The 22,112-nt window shown below is 33.5% G+C and overlaps 1 protein-coding gene across 14 annotated transcripts in view; it reads right to left on the bottom strand.

Moving 5' to 3' along the window:
* The window catches only part of ZNF644 (zinc finger protein 644), a 100,674-nt gene that overhangs the window by 13,662 nt on the left and 64,900 nt on the right, over positions 1–22,112 (bottom strand). For 7 of the 14 annotated variants that reach the window (XM_011355625.2, XM_023528088.1, XM_011355626.2 and 4 more), the window contains 2 exons: positions 7,499–10,536; positions 6,713–7,318 (listed from right to left, as the gene is read on the bottom strand). The exons of 5 other annotated variants lie outside the window; for them this stretch is intronic. In XM_011355625.2, the coding sequence (XP_011353927.1) occupies positions 6,713–7,318; positions 7,499–10,536 (3,644 nt within the window). Of the gene's footprint in view, positions 1–6,712; positions 7,319–7,498; positions 10,537–14,788; positions 14,880–22,112 lie in introns of all 14 variants that reach the window. 2 more of the 14 variants (XM_011355629.2, XM_023528090.1) reach the window with 1 other exon arrangement.

The raw sequence follows: 22,112 nt of genomic DNA on the forward strand, positions 1-22,112 counted from the left end.
CTACTAGTGGTACTAAGTGGTACTTAATCAAAAGGCTCTAGTACCAATTTTTAAAAGTTTTTCCGTCTCATTGGAGAACTCATTCTTTAATTGTGATGGTGAGTCTATTGTTGCAGAATAGCAACAATCGTGTTTTATTTCCAAAATGTTTTCATGAAAGTGTTCTGAAAATAATAAAATGAAGTCCTCCACCAAATATATTTGCATATAAAAATGTTGTTCTTACATTCATTTTAGATCACTAGAAATTTCTAATTTATTTTAAATACCAAAGATCAGCATTTGATTAACAAAATATGATCTATAGATAACCATTTGAATTCAATGAGGAAAGAAAATTCACTTGCTGCCACAGAAGTGTTATGATTTCTAAAATATTACTATTGTTGATTCTAGTCAGTACCAGTCCATAAAAGAAAGTCACTTAAAGGGAATGTTTTCAATCTGTGCATAGTGATATCTTAGTGGACAGTAAATCAATTTACTGGGTCATGATCGGTATTAATTTTTAATGAAAAAGGATAAAATAGAAATTATTAGAGTGCATCACACTCAATTCAGGTGAGTGAATGAGTAGGTATATGACTGTGAGTTTGTATTCAGAATCAGAAGGAAAAATAGAGTCCCAATAAAAATGCTAACGACCACTGTTATTGTTTCTTCTTTTCAAGGGATAACAGATTGTGCAAACATGCACTCATCGTACTGATATATTTCCTTTCACAAGATTCTCTCTACCCGGACTTTAGTTATTCCTCTTTCTTCACCGGCTGAAGTTTAAACTTAATTTTGACCTCAAAATTTTTTTTTTGGTTCCTTATTGCAGATTAAGTTGATAGAATACACTTTGCCTAAAATAATATAAAATGCTTTAGAAATTTAATAACTAGGATGTCCATATAATTTATTGAACAATCCAGGACACTTATGAAAGGCACTATTATTTGGTTGGAACAACAGGGCTAAACCAGTGTGTATGGTCATTCTATTAATAACTTAGTAATACTATGTTCTTAATACTGCCAGTATAAAAAAGCTATCATTTAATTAAAATATTATTAAACACACAAAAAAGCCAATAGTTAAAATTAGAAGTCCAAAAGCATTTAATATGAACTATATGAAATTTCAGATTTTTAATGAAAATATTAGACTGTATTAGGAATTAACCAGGAACCAATTTGTATGAGCATGTAAACATCAATCTAAAGAGAATGAAACCTGAAAAAGAAGTCTATTAGTAGTGCAGTCTACATTAATTGGAATAAAATCTTGAATAGGTATGCCTTGAATTTATAATATAAGCTATAAAGCAAACTCTTTGTACTAATCTCTTTAGACAAAAATCTATTTTAAAAAGGTAAAACTGTTTCATAAATAATTATCCACCACTGAACACACATAGAAATTATTAAACAATTTACTTGAACCTGCCAATAGATGATTAACTGGGTCAGTTCTGGACAAAATTTTAATATGTAAAGTTTATTCTCTTTTGACACTTTAACTCGGTCCCGAATATGGCTACTTCTTCATGTTTTCAATTCCAAAGCTTTTCTACTTTCTTCATCATTTCCTTTAACTAAAATTAGGAAGGATGTTATGTTTTAATTTATATTTGTGACCATATAAATTAGTTTTGATGTTACACAGTTCTTACATTTCAAGCATCTTTTAACTCTTAAAATAAAAGATGTCTTAAGGCTCCTGATTCCCAGTTCTGTGTTCTTTCCATGTTGTTGTTGTCGAGGTTTGTTTTGTTTTGTTTTGTTTTGGCATTTCCCCTTTCTCAGTTTTCCACCAGAAGAAAGGTCCAAGAATGACATGCAAAGCCTATATATAGAAAAATTTTCATCTGTGGATGAATAAGTACATGTTTCTGGGATGAGCCCATTGCTTCCATGAAATTCTCAAAGGCATGAATGACTCTCCAAACTTGAGAACATCACATTAGAAGTATATGAGTCACCAGTAAATAACTATTTGGGGGAAGCAAAGGGGCATCTTTTTCAAGTCTATTCAGGCTAGCTAGAATATTTTACCCCTCAAAAGGCCACCAGTTCCCACAGAAGCTGGTGGCTTCTAAGAAGGCTTGGGACTGTCTTCTACCACAGGCAAACAAGCAGGTCTTTAGCATTTGGTCTAGGGACAGCTAAGCTTTTTCTTCAAGAGCAGGCCACGTAATTAAAAATCTCCGTAAATGAAGATTGAACTAGGAACATAGATACTAGATATTCTTATGGAAGCTTCAGTCCTACCTATTTTCCCTGTACATTTTCCAGGTTTTGATATATATGGATTAAGGTAAGGTTTTTGACAAATGGTTTTGTATTTGATTCATCAAAACAGTGTACACATACTCTTAAAAAATAATGCTTGTTATTTATATGAATTGATAAATTCCTATAATAACCCAGTGGATCCCTCCAGGACCACAGGTTTGGACCAGTGCTTTATACCAGTGAAATGGATATGGGGGAATAGGCATGTGGAGTTTATAAATACTGAATTCTCCATTTGGAAAACAAAAACATTATTAAAACCAATTAAAAAAAAAACTCAGTTGGCATGAATAAACAACAAAGACATCTTCTGTTAAGCTCTACTGGTCAAGAAGATTTTAAAAATGGGGGGGGGAGGGGAAGTTTCAGAATTTCCAAGAAAAGGAAGCATGAGTTTTTATTTTTTTAAAAAGTAAGTATGGGCTGTGGAAACACCACCTTAGACTTTCTTCTGTTTTTCATTTCCCTTCTCTTTGCTCTAGGATTGTCAAACATTCTTTCTATTTTCTAACATTTCCGAAATTTGGTTAGTATTTAATGATATTTTTTAAATATCCTTTTTTTCTTTGGTGCCCAAAATGTACTCCCATACATCCTATACTATTTTTCTCTAATAATGAAATTTTGTAGATAATAAAGTGTTCATTAGAAAGCATTCTTGGTCATTGGATGGTTATGTATAAGCAGTTAGTTCTACGTTTTGAAAGATTTTCAGATGAGGTAAAAGCACTTTTTTAATAGACTACAAAATCTGTACTAGATAGATATGCCTTGTTGATTATTTGCAGAATGTGCCTGAATCAACAGAATAGAACATTTTCTAAAGTCCTCCAAAATCAAATCCAGACCTCGTCATTTCTTGGATCCCTGCTTTTTCTAATTAGACTTTTATTTATTCAGTCTTCACCAGAATGCTCCCCACTTTAAATCTAACTTTATTTAAAGATTTTTCAATTGCTTTTGTTCTTTATGTGGTAGATCATCGTGATTAAAAACAAAGGTCTAGGGTAAGAGAACCTTGATTTGAATTTCAAATTTGCTATTAAAAATTACATTTTGGACAACTTAGATTCTCTAAGCCCTATTTTCCTATAAAACAGAGAATTAGAGTACCTACAATTCATATGGTGGCTGTGAAGTTTAAATGTTATGCATGAAAGCTGCATAGCATAGTGTCTGACACATAATAAGTGTTCGATAAATGTCAGTGACTATGATAATGATAACGAAGATTTTCTGTTTCTGCAGTCTTTTATTTTCACTGCCACCCTTGCCTGTACTGTCTTCAATCACCTTCCAAGCCTGATGAAGGTAGGAGTAATATCACAAAAACTAAAACCTCACAGTAGTAGGACTAATCCAGTAAAACTCACTCTATTCTCCTCCTTTTAATATAAATGGTGAAGAATCATCCTTGGTCATCTGCATATCAAGTCAAAGGAGAAAGCAAAGAAGCAGAAGAAAGACAGTAAAAACACAAATAGCAAGAATATACTGGATGTAAGACATAGGAAGACATGACAAAGAACAAAAAAGCTGAGAAAACAACTAGAAGAAAGCCAAAGGTACTAACCTAAAAGAACAAGAGAAGTAAAAAGACTGGAAGGAGAATTTCAGGCAAAAGGATTTATTTAGAAAAAAAGGGCATATTTTAAATGGTGAGAGAAATGGGATTTTGCTAAAGCAGGGTAGCTTGAAAGGCTACCAAAGAAAAGAGCAAACAAAGCATTTTGTAGGGTAAGAAGTACTATTACATATGAGTAAGTTAATAAAATTGTCACAAACTAGCAGTATGAAGAGGTATCTGCAAGGCTGGGCTAACCAACCAAAAATAACACATAAATGTGCTCATTAACATTTATGTGCATAGTACATTTATTTATTCTAAATATAGTTCAGGGGCATTAAAAGAAAAATCTATTCAGTTGTCAAAACGGGCCATTATTAAGGCCTGTCCCATTAAAGATTTGATCTATAAACTAATAAAACTCTCATTAGTTTGCTTAATTTCCTAATCAAGCTACATAGTTGAAATTTCAAGATAACTTCCTTTCCTAATAGAGCAAGAGTCAAATTAGAACTACAAATTTTTTTTTTTCCAAACCAAAGAGAGGTGTCTTCTTGGCACCTATTAACAAAAATAAATTTAAGTCAAAAATAGTATAATTTAAAAATCAATGGGCATACTGCAAACTCAAAAGGTCCACACCTCTATTGGTTTTTTTTCCCCCCAAGTCAATAAGTGCCAAATGAAAAAGAATAATCTGTTTAAAATTATATCTAATAGTTTACAAGCTGCTGAAATTTAATGTGTATTCAGACTCAAATGCTGCTTACCAAAGAAAGCTATAAATATCATCTGAATTAGCACCAGTTTGGTGAGAAAAAAAGTGTATTGTATCAAACAGACTTGCTGTGTTCTGTTCAAACATACTTGCAATGGTCAAAAGTCCAACACTCTTCTTTCGTGCATAAGTGCATTAAGTGGTTGGACAGGCTAACAGCACTTGTAAATGTCGTACTGCAATGTACACATGTTCTAAGATCACAGGCATACCTATCATTCAAAAGAAAACTATAATCCAGTTTTCACTTCAAAAAGTGAAATTTTCTTAGCTAAAAGGGTGAAGAAAAGTACCACAAAGATGGTTTAGAAAACGTTCAATGAATTAGCTTAACTTAAAATATGGAAGGGGAATTGAGTTAGCTATTATTAGTCGGTAGTTAGTATTTAGAGCCAAACCATGCTCTTTGGAAAGGCGGAAAAGGAATATTTTTGACCTTGGAGCTCCTCTAGATTTAACATCTATTATCACTTTCTTGCAGATTTCTGTGTTATGCAGATCATTTCCTAAATCTAAAATACAATCCTGTGATTTGGATAGCACAGTTCTGTTGAGAAGTTTCAAAGCTCACAACATTACCAATAAAAAGAATTAAGGTCTAGTTAACAAAGTAGTAATTAAAGTGTTTTACCTACAAAACCGTAAAAGATTCAATACTAAATTAGGCTTTCTGATGAAGGCTGGGAGAAAAGGTGGTAAAATACACCACTGAACAGCTGTTAGACACAACATTTTATTCAGGGCATTATATGTTCATTACTCTGAATGCGCGATCAATAAAGAAAGTTAATTATTTGAAGTTTTTTGCCAAAATCTTTGTGCTAAATAAATGATCAACAAACTAACATCTTAGTCATCACAGGAAAGAAAACATGTTGAAACAATAAGAAATCCCTAACTTCTCAGACAACCCTCACTCTCCCAACATGTTTCAATTGATGTCTTCAACATTACTGTGATAGCCACAAATATGCTTTACCTCTCTGGAGTGTACTACACCTTGGTCAACATGGTTAACATTTTCCTTACATTTTATACTTCTGAAAAATGTTGAAAAATAGATTTTGAAGACTCCATACGAAAGAAAGAGCCCTATTAACCAGAAGCCCATACAAGAGAAACTGTTTTTCAGACTAGTTACAGGATAATCTTTCCTTAAATCAAAACTGCATTGCGAATATTTGAGATATCTCAATGCCCAAAAGTCAACGTTACAGTAATTTTATTCAGTATTAATCCACTGACCAACTTTGATCGTAGCATTCAATTCAGGGCTAAAATTATGAGACCATCTAAGTCAACCTTCAATAATCTTACCCTCCAAAAGAAACCTATAATGACACTTAAAATTTTTCTAATTTAAAAGTATAAACCAGACTTAGCAATACCAAATAAAGTTTGGCTACTTTCTGCTACATGATTTGCCAATATACAAAATATTCCTTTGAAAAGGAAAACCAATTGGTGTACAAGCACTAAGCTAAACCATTTGTTCCATTCAATTAGAACGCCACTGTAAAATCTAAAACCCCAAACCGATGTTTTACACTCACAACAGTTCTCCAAAACCAAACTATCCCACAATACAACGAGGAATCGGAGAGGGAAAAGTTTATTTTGAGTTAATCACAAAGGACAACAGATACCATCCATTCAGTTTAAAGAGTGTTTCGTTTTACCTAAACTGCAGGAAAACCAATAACTAAAGCTTGAAAACATTACTGGCAAAAATATGACAGAGGTTTTGCCTTTTCATTAACGCTATGCTTTTGAACAACGTCAACCTCCCATCCATAGAACCGCCTCCCCGGTCACAGCAACTTTTATTTTTACAGATCAGCTTTTTGTTTGTTTGTTTTTGTTCTCACCTTACATTTTGACCAAGAAATGAGGCACAGAGAATTCAGTGCTGATGAGCATTGAACTGACGGTTTATAAAGAAATGGCAGTATAACCAATCTCTGCTCTGCAAAAAAAAGCAGCTTAAAAAGATTCTATGAAAGTATTTTCTACAAAAATCCTAATAAAGTAGGCATAATTAAATTGTCTTTAAATTATATAAGATAGTCATAAATGTCCTCTTACCTGAGTGCATAGTCAAGTCCATTTTTTGCGGCTGATACATCAACGAACTGTCTTCATTTAATGGAAGAACACATTTCTGAACGAATCTCTTTCTTGCAGTTTGATTATGGATCTTTTGAGGAAAGAGAGAGGAATTTCTTTCTTCTCCCATCCTTTTATTTTTAAGCAGTTCTATCAATGTAAGAGACTGATTCCTTTTCCCACTGGGCAGTTCTGGTTTTGTTTCATCATATTCATTTAAGAAACTCAGCCCTTCTTCCTCTGATGCAGACACTGATAAAGCTTCAGTCTTTAGGCCATTACGGTATGCTTCAAGAGGTATAACATTTTGAGATAGAAAGTCATCACCTGATGCAAGTTTTTGAGCTACAAATGGTCTGGGAATAATACGACGACTATTCAATGCCTTTAAGATTTTTTCATATTTTTCTTCATTTTGCATCATCTCATTCAGAACACAGATTGGAGATTTGTGAGCGTCCCACTTGGTCTTTCCAAGTCTTTTCAGGTGGCCTCTAACATGATTTGATAATCCAATTTTAGTATCAAACCAACCACCACAGAGCTGACAAGTGTGTTCAGAAGTGGTTTCAGACTTCTCTATAGCTAAAAAAAATTTTTTAAGAGTGATATCAGAATATTTTTATAAACTGACCATCTTAGAGCCAATTAACTCTAAAATATGAAATTATGTGATGCTAATAAAAACCAAACTTGAGCAAAACTTTGAAATCCTTTGACTTTGAATACAGACTATTAGCCCAAATTATCTACATCAAAACTTACCTTTTCTAACTCGCTTAACAGGTGTCCCTGTGCCAGTTCTTTTGAAATGTTGCATTTTGTCACTTGTGGCTATTTGTTCTGGTGATACAACATGACGGGCTTCATAGCTTAATCCTGCTCTGTGAAGATGTCCCCGGACGTGATTTGACAACCCAACACCTGTTTCAAATGTTGCTGGGCAGTAAGGGCAGGATTTCTTCTCAAGAGACAAATCAGTCCAATGAAAAACAGAACTATGCTTTGACAACGAAGTTTCTGCATTTTCTAAATGCTGAGGATCATGTATCTCATGCAAAAAGTTATTAGTTCCAGCATCTTCATAATATTCAAAATAAAATCCATCGTTCTGATCATAATTAAGGGTAGCATTGTCTCCAGACTCTTGACCTTCTACCTTGCTTTTAAATAGAGGGAATAAGTTTACATGTTCTTGATTAATATCATTATAAGTTTCATCTTCTATAGCCTGTGTAGTGTAGTCACCTAGCTCAACATTATCCCAGGAACTTTCATCTTCTGTTTCATAGCTATCTTTCTTTTCAGCAGAATTAAGTTTCTGCAAAACAACAACAGTCATTTTATGCAAGAAATCTGGATAGCTATCCAAGTCTTCTCCCCTGGCAGAACTTTCTTTCTTAGATTCCTTCACTCCTCTCTTTAGAGATGCACGCCTATGGTCTTTGAAGCTTTCTGGCCTTTTTGTGTCAGAATTAAGAGGGTCGGAAATAAAACTATTGTTGTGAGAATTAGTTGATGATGAAAACAGATGTAAAGAATTTAATGAACCAGCTTCTTTTTTGAAATGCAGAGGATATGAGTCACCTGATTTTCTGATCGTCCTGTAGTTTTCATATTTGTGTCTATATAAATAGTTGCTATTTGCCTTGGCATTAGATTTTTCTTTTGCTGCTTGATGGAAATACTTAGGTTTTTGGTCAACGCTGTTTTTAATCATTACAGTCTTGCGAGAATTGTTCTGATTGCACACATTTACAACACCTGACTGGGAGATGCTTTTCCGAGCTTTTTGTATTCTGTGTGGCCGCTTATGGAATTTTGAAAAATTACTTGATTGTGAGGATGATCCAAATGTTCGCTTTACATCTTGTTTTAAAGCAGAGTTCTTTGGAAATGTGGCTGACTGTTGCTTATTTAATGGTTTAGTGCTATCGATATCTATAGGTTCTTCGAGGATGCCACCTTTTCTTTTACCAAGTCCAAGAGCACTACCAAATGAATCAACACATGATGATGAATGTAAGTACTCCATGTGTTTTTTCAAAATACTTCTGGCTGAAGTAGTAAAAGGACACACCTTACATACGTAGGTAGCTGATTTTTTTGATGATCCTATAACAGAGTCTTTCATGAATGACTTTTTTTGCGTTTTCCTCTGGGCTACATCAGAACTGACAATGGGGCATTTTACCACTGCTCCATGGGCAATGCCTCGATGGCATTCCAATTCATTTTCTGTCACTGCCATGAAGTTACACTCTTCACAGCAGTAGTACCTTTTATCTTTTTCGTGGGTTTTAGCATGTTGCACAAATGTTTTAGGGCAATTGGTACCAAACACACACTGAGGGCATTGTAATCGTGCATTTCTTCCTTCATCTTGGAGTTCTTTCAATTCACGAATTTCCTCCATCAACTTCTGTCTTCTTTCTTGATGAATAATCATATGCTTTAGAAGTGAGTTACGATCTCGAAATGTCCGTCCACATTCTCTACAAGCATATGGCCTTGGAACATTAAGATGGCGAAAGTGACTATTCCCATCCAAATGATACATCATATGCCTGTGGAGGTGCTTTTTCTCCCTAAAATTCACATTGCACTTTGTACAGGGGTAAAATGATGGCTCTTCAGTGCTGAAAGTAGCAGGCGACTCAGAATCACTTTCTTCACATTTCTTTTTTAAGGTATTTGAAAGAAAAGTGCCAGTATGAACAGGTGAACTGTCTTCTCCACACTTATCTGGGTTATAAATTAGATGTTGAAAAGCACCCACAGATTCCAAGTCTTCATCAGTTGATTCAGGCTTCACTTTTGATAATGCATATTTCTGTGAGTCTATTGCTTGTAGTTCTTCATTCTGTTCTAGGAAGTCTACTTCTAGCATTTTTGACTTGTTGGGTATACAATTAGAATCACTAAAGCAATCCTCAGTATAACGGGTTATCTTGCTTACATCCATTTTTCGCTTTCTCTTTTTCTCTAGACCTACTTTAGAGTGAACTGGAGCTTTATCCACCGTGTCTTCATTAGTCATAAGAAACTGAATGAACTCTTTTTGGGGGTCCCAATTTGTATCATTTTCTGACCTAAATTCATCTGTACCTGAGGAAATTCCTGTTAATGTATTGACACAATCATCTTTTACCAATACATCTTCACTATCCTCACCCACCTCCACTTGATTAATTAAAGTGCTATCTGACTTTATACTACTCCCTACTGAATTCTGAATGTCACAACCAACTGAAGCAGAGGTAGGTAGTTTTTTAATGGAATGGGTTGGATTCTTAGCATGTGCTACATCTGATAACAAAAATAAAACTTGATGTTGACTTGCTGTCTGTGGTGTAGACAGCTGAAGATCAGCTGCCACTTTCAAAGTTGAACAAGATTCTGTTGTTGGCTGATCCACAGGCTGTCCAGTGGTTAATGAAACACTGCCTTTATTCATATTGGAAGTCTTAGTTAAGGAGGAGTGTGAAACCGGTCCATTAACAGCAGCTCCTTTAGGCAAGATAAAGTTTTCACTAGAAACAGTAGGAGCACCAGCATGTATAAATAGAGTAGACTGGCCTCCACTTAAGGCTTTTTCAGATATGTCCTTTGACAGTTCTTCAGGCAGAGTGAACGTATTACTATTCTGAAAAGATGTTTGATAATCTTTTGGTTTATGAACTCCACTCTCTTTGTCTGAGATAAAATTGTTGTCATCTAGGAGTTCTTCTTTAGCACCAGTTATATCGGTGTTTATCTTCAAATCATCCATATTGTTGGCAAGCCCATTTAACACATTTAGTCTAGAAAATGGAAAAAGAAAATTTAGATTTGCATGAAAGAAAAAATTCTACTAGATGTATGGAGAGTTGAAAGTGCACATTTTTATTAGCTTAATTATACTCTTTATATTGAGATCCTAATAATTTCCCAGGAATAAAGAAATACTTTAAAAAATGGAAAGACTTTAAAAGTGTCTCAAAGATTAATTTTTTCTTTGTGCTTGGCAACAACCATCCAATACTCTATATACACAAAATTTCCAGGGAAAAGCAACAGAGACGCATTATATAAATAAAGGTGCTAAAGACTGAAGGAAAAACTTTAAAGTCTCATATGTAGATTGCTAACAAAAACTATCTTATTTAAGTCAATTTATAAAGGATAGTCATTCTACGCTAGAGAATAACGAAAATTGTTAAACACTGCAGAGTAGTAAAAGTTTTGTCGCTTAAAAGTTTCCTCCTTTATAAACACTATTCGGTGAAGAACCTTACTTCAATGAACATATCTGCTATCAACATCAACGGCTAATGTATGAAAAAGGAATTTTTACTTTTAAAAAATTGAGACCACTTTGCTCTCAATGTTTCACATTTTTCTAAAATTCTATTAATTTATAAAATGTTTTATTCACAGGGTTGGCATTCATTCCTTATGTAAGTTATCCTCGGTCCTAAATTAGTAAAGTTAAAATTAGTGATGTTTTATGTTATTTTAAATATTCATAGGCTGGGGCCCCAAATCCTAGACATTCCTTAAAGGCAGTTATCCCTTGGTGTGTGGGAGACATGCACACATACCATGGCTATATAATTACTGCCCCTATTTTAAGAGTTCCCTTGCACCCTGTTTTTATCCTGCTCTTAAAAATGGCAACATTATACAGAAATTGCCTGTCTTTTTGGAAGAATGTAAGCTCTTGGAGGACATGGACTGTGACCTAGTCACTTTCATATCTCTAGAAACTAACACAGTGCTTGGCCTTGGTGCTCAGGCAATATTTGCTGAATAAAGGACTAAAGTGTTAAATGAACAAAAACACAACTAAAAAATCAAAGCAAAAGTTCTTAAAAGTATAAGAAGAAAAACGGTTTTCTTCCTATGGAATTTAGACCCCCCCCCCTATTCAAATAATGCAAATTCCATCATGGTTCTGATTTCTTGACTTATCGATTGTAGTGAGGCCTTCAAAATATCCAATAATCCTCAAGTACGATTTGAAGAACCTGCTATTTGGCAACCCCAGGTATTAACTATATGAAATACCAGCATAAAATTCCATATTTCTTTTCCTTTTGTACAGAGTAGTAAGTACAGTTCATTCATTCTCCAAATATTTAGTGAGCCCTGATTATGCGCCAAGCACTGCTCTAGTTTTAGGGATACAGTTGTAAACCAGACAAATTAGGGCCTGCCCTCAGATAAAGAAGAGTCTTCTGTTGTTCTTATATAGTCTTTTTAATTTGAAAGCGTAATACCATTTTAGGATAGACAATCCAATTTCAGGAACTTACAATCCAATATTTAGAAATTAAAACATTTTCAATAAATTAAAACATTTTCAATAAACTATTATTTCTAATGACTTTTATGCTACCAATTGCATGCTTTGGAAAACATTAAGTCTAGTTCAAAAATGAAAACTATTTCTAATTACTTTATTTCATAACTTAGAACAAGCCCTTATAAATAAATATGACCTTATCTTATGAACAGATGTGTTCTTTAATACAACACACATTACAAATAAATACTACAAATATATTTCTTTGGTATTATTATTTATACCAACAATCATTTTTCCACCTCTCATAGGTCTTAGAATTGTTTTGAGGTCGGCAAACTTCTGTAGTAATAAAAATAGACTTCCAATAAGATCATATTCAATGATATCACCCCAAAATGGTGCTAATGTAGCACCCAGCAGGAGTCTCTACATCACATACACAGAAGTTAAAAATGGGCAGCACATAAACATGTGTTATGAAAGAGTGTGCAAATGTCAATGAAATGAAAAGCAAACACTGATGCTATACTATTATTTATTCCTGAGATTTCTCATTAAATTTGGTGTAAAAAGTTATATGCTCAAATAGGAACAATCTCACAAATCTTAAATGGACAACAGAATATTTTAACAACCAGACTGAAAGACACTGCATTTCTGTTCCTACTTATTATAATCACAGAGGTAGACAAATACAAGCTTAGTCAATTTGAAAGCCTATATTAGCTTTTCTCAACAGGAAGCAACGTTGCTAACGAAGTGGTAAATTCAGTGTTAATGAGTGGCTTCACTGTTACCACCTCAGAGGTAAAACCTTCCATGTTCCATGTTTTACCCATCTGTTCTGGTGTTAGAGGTTCAGAGATGGAACAGACGCTTCCCATTTAAAGCGACTTCATTGGTACCCCCTGAACAGCAGGGTGACAAACTATGAGAATATCATGTCGGCTCGAAGACTGCATCCTCATTACCAGAATGGCTTTATAAGAGCCTTCGGTAAGTTCAAGTTCTGAAGATCTCAAACTGTTTTGCTCAAAAATATAGAAAGAATAATATGTGCACACAGATCTTTACAAAATACTGTTATAATATAAAATGAGGTCTTTAACAATCAAAGTTTTCCTTCACACCTACGTAATGAAATATGCCTTACTTGCTCCTAAACTAATGATTATCTCTACTTAAAAACAGAGAAGTTAATTCTTTTTCAGAATTTTTTATTAGCACATGATTAAAAATGTACTCCATCAGTTAAAAAGTATGCTATAAGAAATTGACTCAGTAAGCTAATATTTTAGTAACAATGAAAATTTTTCCTGTTTTAACTTTCAGACTGAAAAATGTTCAAAATACTTTTTTTCTTAACAGTATTCAAGACTCATAGCTGTTGCACTGAGATACAACGAAGAACAATGGATCATCAAAAGATGCTGCACTGAATAATGGACCTAGAATCTTGACATCAAAAATTATTTTCCTACATTCATGCATAGTTATGTGGCATCCAGGCAAGAAAATATTTGATGTACAAGCTAATTTTGCACTGTCTGATACAGCTTTTCCAACTATCTTTACATAGTCAAATATACACAACAGAGCCATTAACAACAGTTTATGTTAATATAACTAAGTAGAGGACATATTTTAAGGTAGGCATTATTAAGTTTTAAAAAAGAAAACTAATGAATAAATAAACTAATATTATATTGTTTAGACTCCCTAAATTTCAATGAATTTGCTCTACCAATTAGAATCTTTTATAAAATATTTAGACACTATAACTTTAATCTTCTGTGTAATGATATAACTGTAGAAATTTTCCTTTAACTGAATTTTAAAATGTTCTTTAAAAAAAAAAATCACGCACTTTATAAAAAGCTGCAAATGGAATTTTTAATCTACATAAAACATTTCACTTTCTAGAAAATCATAATGAGTTCTACAGCTATAACTGCCTGTAGTTATATACTGTGAGCATTAAAAAAAAAGTACAAAGGTCAGATCTGTCTTCAAGATGACAGATCATCACTTATATGCCGCAAGCTAGACTTATTGTCTCAGAAATCTCAAACATCAGTATTTTTGCAAACTATCAGCACTTGCTATAACACCCTCACTACACTACATCTTGAGGTTACTACAGAAGAAATGAGGTGATAATTGCATATTAACATAATTATTCTGTAATCCCTCTGAGCAAGCTTCCTGGGTCACTCAGTAATTCAGATTAGATACAACCTTCCTGTCATCAAATCTATGCTGTCCACTTTCTGTTCATGAATAATTCTTTTTTGATAGAATATTAGCTTAATTTCATTCTTTTATGTACATTATTAATTGTATTTATTGCAAGCAGGTTAATATTTTGTGGGTACTTATTATATAACGCCAACCTTGGTCATGTAGTACAATTTCACACAAAAATATAGTACAATTTGCTCTCGTTCTACATTAGTTCATTAATCACTATATTACACAAGTAGCTATAAATAAGTTATAATGACACCCACTAGCTGAGTTATAGTGAGGATTTGTCAGATCTTCACAAACCCTATATTCATTTAAATTATCCCTGAGAACACACGACAACTTTAGTCAGTCATAGATGAGACTAGGTTTAGGTTAAGAAGAGAAAACAATTCACAACTGTCATTCTAATTGAAAAACAAATCTTAATTAACTGAAATACTACATCTAAAATTACTGCAGTATTTAGGCCTACATATACTATACACAATATACAAACATATATACCCAACTCTCACCTAGTTTACAATGCAAGTGAAGACAGAGCAGACCATACAACCATATCAGCCAGGTAGTATCTTATTCTGGGTGTCACACTGAGAGGAAACACTAAAAAATACAACATTCATAAGAACATTCAGCATGCCATATAATAAAGAGAAAACTTGGTATGTTTAGCCTATTAGCCAATACAATTAACAATTTACAAATGTTTGAAGGTTCAGAGTATAGAAGGAAGAACACAGAATTAACATGTCTAAACCAGAAAAATGTAGATTTCACCTCATGAGTAAGAAAAACTAGAAACAAGAACCATTCAATATTGCAAAGGGTTGTCTTAAACAACAATGAATTGAGTGGCTCAGCAGGTTGAACAATGCAGAAGGGACTATAAGGCATTGGAGATTGAATAAAATGATTTCTAAGGTATGTTCTCATATGTACTGTATATTGTTAATGTTTGATTACATTATTAATATTTAATATTACTTGAAATGAGCTAAAATTGGAAGTGAAATACACTACTGTACTTCAAAAACATTCTCTAAGTTCAAAATTACCTGAAATAATCCTTTAGTTAACTTAATTTTTGAACAAGAAAAAGTATGGCACCAAATGACTAGAGGCCACAGAGCTAATTTTCACCATGAAAACAACAAAGAGGTTTTTCTATTGGCAATCCCCCATCCCCTGCAAAGTCATTGAGTTTGAACATCTAGAAAATATATAGATAATGAGCAGAAAAATAAAACAAAAATACATTGGGCACATCATGTTTTTTTGCCAGCAGCATGTGGCACTGCCATGACAAACTAATAATCTATATGTGATTTTACCACCTAAGACCAAATAACATTGAACTTAAATAGTTTTGTTCCTGATACCATGTATTATCTTTATTCTTTAATAAAAAGATGTTACAAAGAGTAAGGTACTAGATCAAAAGCACCTAGCAACACAAAGTGATTCTAAATACAAAGTATACTAAATACAAGATATATCAGATATGTATCAAGAAGCTGCTTTATGGTAAAATTGAAGCAAATAACTTAAATAAAAGAAAGACAAAGGGAAGGGAGCGGGAATACAGAGGCATACCTTTAACAATCTGACAAAATCATATAATATGATAAGCTACTGTAGTAGAAAAACAAATGAGTAATTCAGTAATCAGAGGTTAAGATCTAATCAAGAATTTTACAATCGAAGGAGGCAAGGTAATAAATTATAATTGCAACCAAAGGAGAGTGCTAGGTCATATTCAGCATGGAATGACTGCTTATTGCTTTTATGCTTTCATATGGTCAGAGCAAGATAAGCAATCATCTCTGTTTTGATAGGCTACATGATGCACATGTGCACATGGTTCTAGCAAGAATTCATGTTTTATTTTAAATTAAAGTTATAATTTCTTTATATGTTTTTCAAACCAAACTTTTGACCACAATTGTATAATTAACACAAGTGAAAAATGTATCAGTTCCACACTTCAGAAGTAGTGTCATCTTTGCCCTCCACCAATAGAGACTTAGTATTATTTGCCATAAATTGTTATTTAATTTTGTTTTTTTGGTGTTCTTCAGTGCATGAACAGTTTGCTGTTTGGGCTTACTTTTGAGATATTTTATAAGTATTAACTCATCATGTCCAATAAGTGCAAAAGAAGAATATTAAAAGTCCTAGGAAGAAACAACATATAACTATATTAGAAGTGAAAATGGAGATAATAAAAAATACCCAAAGTGGTAAAATAAATATTATATATGGATATGGAATGAACTGCTTTAGAGTTAAAAATATTCTGAAGGACCAAGAGAATTCCACCATTAAAAATTACTGTGCCTATACTGACAATAATCAGCAACAGATAAGGAAATGTGACAAAGGAAGCTTTTGAGTACAAAATTGGTTTCAATGCCAGACGTCTATACTTGCCTAATGGTTATTCAGGAAAGGCTAGAAATTTGTTTAAGAACTTAAAAGCTAAGAATGTCCATAGTGTTGCTGATGAAACTTCTGCCCCAACCATGTAGGATTCCACAGGATCAAGGTCCATTAGAATATACACACTGAGGTTAGTGGCATGACTACAAATGCAAACAATTGTGGCTTCCAAGAAATTCCTTATAACAATTGAAAGGATAATTTGTGCCTTAACAGATTGCCTGGAACATCACAAATGTTATGCTAGTTTCTTCTTTTACTCAAACATTTTTGCTCTTTCAAATTCAAAACTTCACATATTCATCTGTACATACATTTTTAAAGTTTTTTATTTCAATAAAATTCATAAAGATTACATTAATTCATTTGCTAATCACATATTAATCATATTTATAAAATACAAAATTATTTATAGTGTATGGAAAGTAAACATAAACATTATAACATCCAGAGAATAAATTTTATTTCACTGAATTATAATTTAATTTTATTGAAAGGGGATTCGAATTATTTTTAAAAATACTGTAATAATCTGTAACGAGTACTTAAACTTTCACCTGTATTACACGTATTTAAACTCTAGTATGAAAATTCAAATTTATATATGATTTATATTGGAAACTGACACTCTCATTGAAAAATGAAAATAGTAGAAGTTTTATTTTGTATAAAATATTTTTATTGAATGTGAACTATCCTATTGATATTACCACTTACTCAACTTACATTTTTTTCCCTTTCTCTAAAATAGACTCCCCAAAATCCAATTATCTTCTAAGAAAAGTATTCCAAGGTAATCACTACTCTTCAATTATCTTCACTCGCTAATAATTCAAATACGAGAAATTTGCTTTCCTTGAAACAAAGTATACAGTAACATGCACCTCTCTCATATCACTGTCTTTAAATGTGTGTGTGTGTGTGTGTGTGTGTGTGTGTGTGTGTGTGTAATTTGTGATGGTAAATCACAAGTCGGCCACTACTTTTTTCTGATTTAACATTTGAGTTGAAAACAAGTTTTTACTTATTGCATATTCAATTTTGAAGTTTCATTTATAAAACCAGAGATTTATTTACTGTGAATTTAATACAAAATTTCACTAAAATATTAAAGAAAACACAATGTAGTATTTAGAAAATGCAAGTACTTATCAGTAATCAAATGTGTAGCTTTATTCAAGTAATTACGATTTTAAAAATTTCCTTCAGGTTTACTCATGTGAAGAGAGAATGATGGCATGGTTAAGAGTAGCAATTTTAAACCATAAGAGATTTACAGAACTCATGATTTCCAATTTACCAAAATGTTATCAATAATTTTTTTTTTAAATTACTGTTTTATAAAAGATGACTAAAGCACATTAAAAACTGGAATAATTTCAGGGAAATTTTTAGTTTTTCTTAATATTAACTAGTCGAAAAATATTGCTGGTAGTTTATTTTACTGTACTGTTCTCTAAGTAAGGAAGTCTATACAGGACACATATCTATAAAAAAGCTATCAATAAAAAGTAATACATCACGTCCCCAGTGAGTAATATGGATTACACATTCTATATTTCAGAAGAGGTAGAAAGTCCTATAAAATACCATGACTGAGAAAAACCTCACAAAAAAGGAGGGTTTTGGCTAAATTTTATAGTACAGTACCAAGTGACTTTGGAGATAGACATGCTTGGGTTTGAAAAATGGCTCCAAGACTTTTAGCTTAAGGCAAAGTTATTCCACTTTCCTTAAACTTCCATGGCTTCATCAATAAAACACAGATAATACCTACTTAAAGGATTGTACATAAAACATGTAGCACAGGGCCTACCATCTAGTAATTACTCATTAAGTGTTAATTCCCTATGACCCTTGCCATTAACTTGTTTCATTTACAGAACGTTATGATGAGTTTGTGCACTGCTCCTAGTGATGAAGGAGGCCCTTACAAGCAGGAATTTATTCTGGGGCGAGATACCTGGTACTTTATACCACTCTTAGGGTACAATAAACGGATAAATGCACAAAGCTAGAATCAGAAGAAGCATATCTTGAGTTGCTGGGGCTAGAATTCTAACACTCTCGTGGGAATAAAGCAGAGCTTCAGTGAGATAATATTCAATAAGCAATAAAGAGGGAAATTACAGTGCTTGATCCAGTGCTCTGAGGATAAAGGACATAGTCACTGAGGATTTAAAAGTTTCTGATTCCTTAGGGTCTATGAAGGACATGAATTGATCTTTCCTTTCTCATAAAACACCAATGAAATGAAAGCAGATGGACTAGAAGAGAAAGACATACCAAGGCAGATAAAACCATAGCTAGAAAAGTCATAGACAAGGGCTGCTAAAAAGAATGAAATAATAATCTCAAATAAAACAATCAAGTAAACAAAAAAACTAAAAACAGGTTTTATACAAAAGAAAATGAATTAGAATAGCATCAGATTTTTCAATGTCAAGATGAAGTGTTAAATTAATGGAGCAATGACTTCAGAGTTTGGGGTAAACTTTATTATGACTCAAGAATTCTATATAGAGAAACATTACATAAGAGTCGAATGTGAGCACACAGCCTCTAAAAGTTTACCACTCGCCACCATCTCAGAAAAATTTTTCCAAAAGGCTGAGTGTGTGAGAATCTGAAAATGATTGAAATTCGTGTGTTGTGTATTTTCATTATTTTATCTCTGAGGTTATACTTATTATTAATAGTGATTGAAATATAAGAATCTGAATGTTTGTTAAAATTATAAGTTTAATCACTAGAAGAATAAAGAGAAGTAAATATACTCAAAATATACTTAATATCCTCAGATTCTATATTGTGATCCACTCCCCCCCCACTTTATTGACATATATTAGACAATTAGTTGCTCAAATTACACTGTACAATTCATTTTTTTAATTATAGCTGGCACAAAATATATTCCAGTTTCAGTTGTATAACCTAGTAATCAGATCCACATAACTTGCAAAGCGGCCACCCCACTAAATCTAGTACCTCTTTTCCCCCTTACATATTATTAACCATCTTCCCCATGCTACAAACTACATCTCCATGTCTATTCTGCAACTATCCATTGGTACTTCTTAATGCCTTTGCCTTTTTTTCCCCATCCGCTATCCCCCTTCCATCTAGTAGCCCTCAAAATATTATCTGTATCTATGAGTTTATTACTTCTTTTGCTGTTTATTTGTTCTTTAGATTTCACACATTTCTGCTTGTTGTTGTTGATGATTTTGTTCTTTAGATTCCACATGTACGTGAAATCATGCGATAATTTGTCTTTATCTGATCATTTCATTCAGCACAATACCCTCTAGGTCCATCGAGGTACTATCTTTTTCCATCCCCTTCCTTTTAGTGTGTGTGTGTGTCTTTTAATCTAAAGTGAGTCTCTTGTAGGCACCATATGTAGAGATCTTGTTTTCTTATCCATTCAGCCACTCTATCTTTTGGCTGGAGCACTTAACTCTTTTCCACATGAGGTAATTGTTGATAAGAATGTAGTTGTTACCATTCTTTATTCCTATTTTTGATACATGTTTTTTCTCCTTAAAGAAGTTCCTCCAACATTTCCTGTAATACTGGCTTGGTGGTGATAAATTCCTTAGCTTATTGTTGTCTGGAAAGCTCTTTATCTGTCCTTCAACTCTGAATGACAGCTTTTCGGGATAAAGTATTCTTGGTTGTAGATCCTGGGTTTTCATCACATCAAGTATTTTTTGCCACGCCTTTCTGTCCTGCATTCTTTCTCTTGAGAAATCAGCTGCAGTCTTATGAGTGCTCCCTTGTAGGTAACTGCTTTTCTCTTGCTGCTTTTAAGATTTGCTCTTTGTATTTAACATTTAGCATTTTAATTATGATGTGTCTTGGCGTGGGCCTCTTTGGGTTCCTGGTTTTGGGGACTCTCTGAGCTACTGAAGTTTTATGTCTATTTCCTTCACCAGGTTAGGGAAGTTTTCCATCATTATTTTTTTAAATAGCTGTTCGACGTCTTGTTTTCCTTCCAGTATCCCAACGAGACGGATATTTTTACCTTTAATAGTGTCTCATAAGCTCCTTAAATTATTATTATAGTCTTGGCTTCTTTTTTCTTGCCATTCTGATTGAGTGTCCTCAGCTTCCTCATCCTCTATATCAGTGGTTCAATCCTCTCTTTATTGACTCTGTTTATTCCATTTCATATACTTCTCATCTCAGATAATGTGTTCTTCACTTCAGACTGGTTCCATTTTTATGTTTTTTATCTCTTTTTTGAAGTTCTCACTGAATTCATCTACACTTCCCCTAAGTTCATTGAGCATTTTATAACCAGTGTTTTGAACTCTGCATCTGTTAGATTGCTTGACTCCCTTATTTCTGGATCTTTGTTCTGTTCTCTCATATGGTTTCTGCTTCTTTGTCTTCCTATTTTGGCTGCCTTTCCATGTCTGTTTCTATGTACTAAGCAAAGCTCCTAAGTCTCCCGGTCTTATTCGTGTGGATTTGTGAAGTAGGTGTCCAGTGGCACAGCCCTGAGAAGGGTTCAGCTGTAGGCCAAATTTAGCCCAAGCCTGTGCCCCTCTGGGGCCACCTGTTAAGATTCAGCAAGCAATCCACAGATGCTGTGCTTATAGTTGCCTCAAAAGGCCACGCCAGAAACCGAGGCCAGCTGCTACCAGCGTGAGTCTAGGCACTGCTCAGCAAGGAGAACCTGACTAAGCAAGGACATACCTGGATGTGGCTTGGGTGGGGCCGTGAGTTGGGAGAGGCGGAGTTTCAGAGAATCCTCTGGGCAGAGTGACTTACTATATTGTGTTTTAAATTAAGAAGTACAATGCATTTTGAGTGGGAGGCTGACAACTCTGAAAAACTACTGAAAAAAACAAAAAAACAAAAATGACCTTCAAAAGGTGAGTAGAACAGCAGAGTAGGGAAGCCTGATGAAATGAAGTATTTCTCCTGAACACTGATATTTTTTTAAAGGGGCAAGAAAAGAATGAAAAAAAGATAAAAGTTAAGAGACTCAAAGTCTAGATCCACAAATTATACCACATGAGAATTTTAGAAGAAACCAGGGAATGGAGAAGAGGACACAATAAAAAAAAAATTTCAGAACTCAAGAGACAAAGAAATATTCAGATTAACAGGGCTCAACAGGACAAATAAAAAGACATGCCACTTGACGAGTCCTGGGAAAATTTCAGAACTAATTTCCAGAAAACAAAACAAAAACTAGACTTTGCTACAAATGAACAAGAATACACAATTCATGATCAGTAGTGCTGTCAGATTTTTGAGGGAAATGGTTTTTATAAATTAAATCTGTCTGAAAAAATTACAAAAGGAGAACATATTTGTTGCAATCTCCTCTATTTTATCCACTCTCTTCCAATGTTAATAGTCAGGTGTATCCTCCTTCCTCTT

This window comes from Pteropus vampyrus, unplaced genomic scaffold (genome assembly GCF_000151845.1).
Source record: "Pteropus vampyrus isolate Shadow unplaced genomic scaffold, Pvam_2.0 Scaffold22, whole genome shotgun sequence".
NCBI classification, from domain to species: domain Eukaryota; kingdom Metazoa; phylum Chordata; class Mammalia; order Chiroptera; family Pteropodidae; genus Pteropus; species Pteropus vampyrus.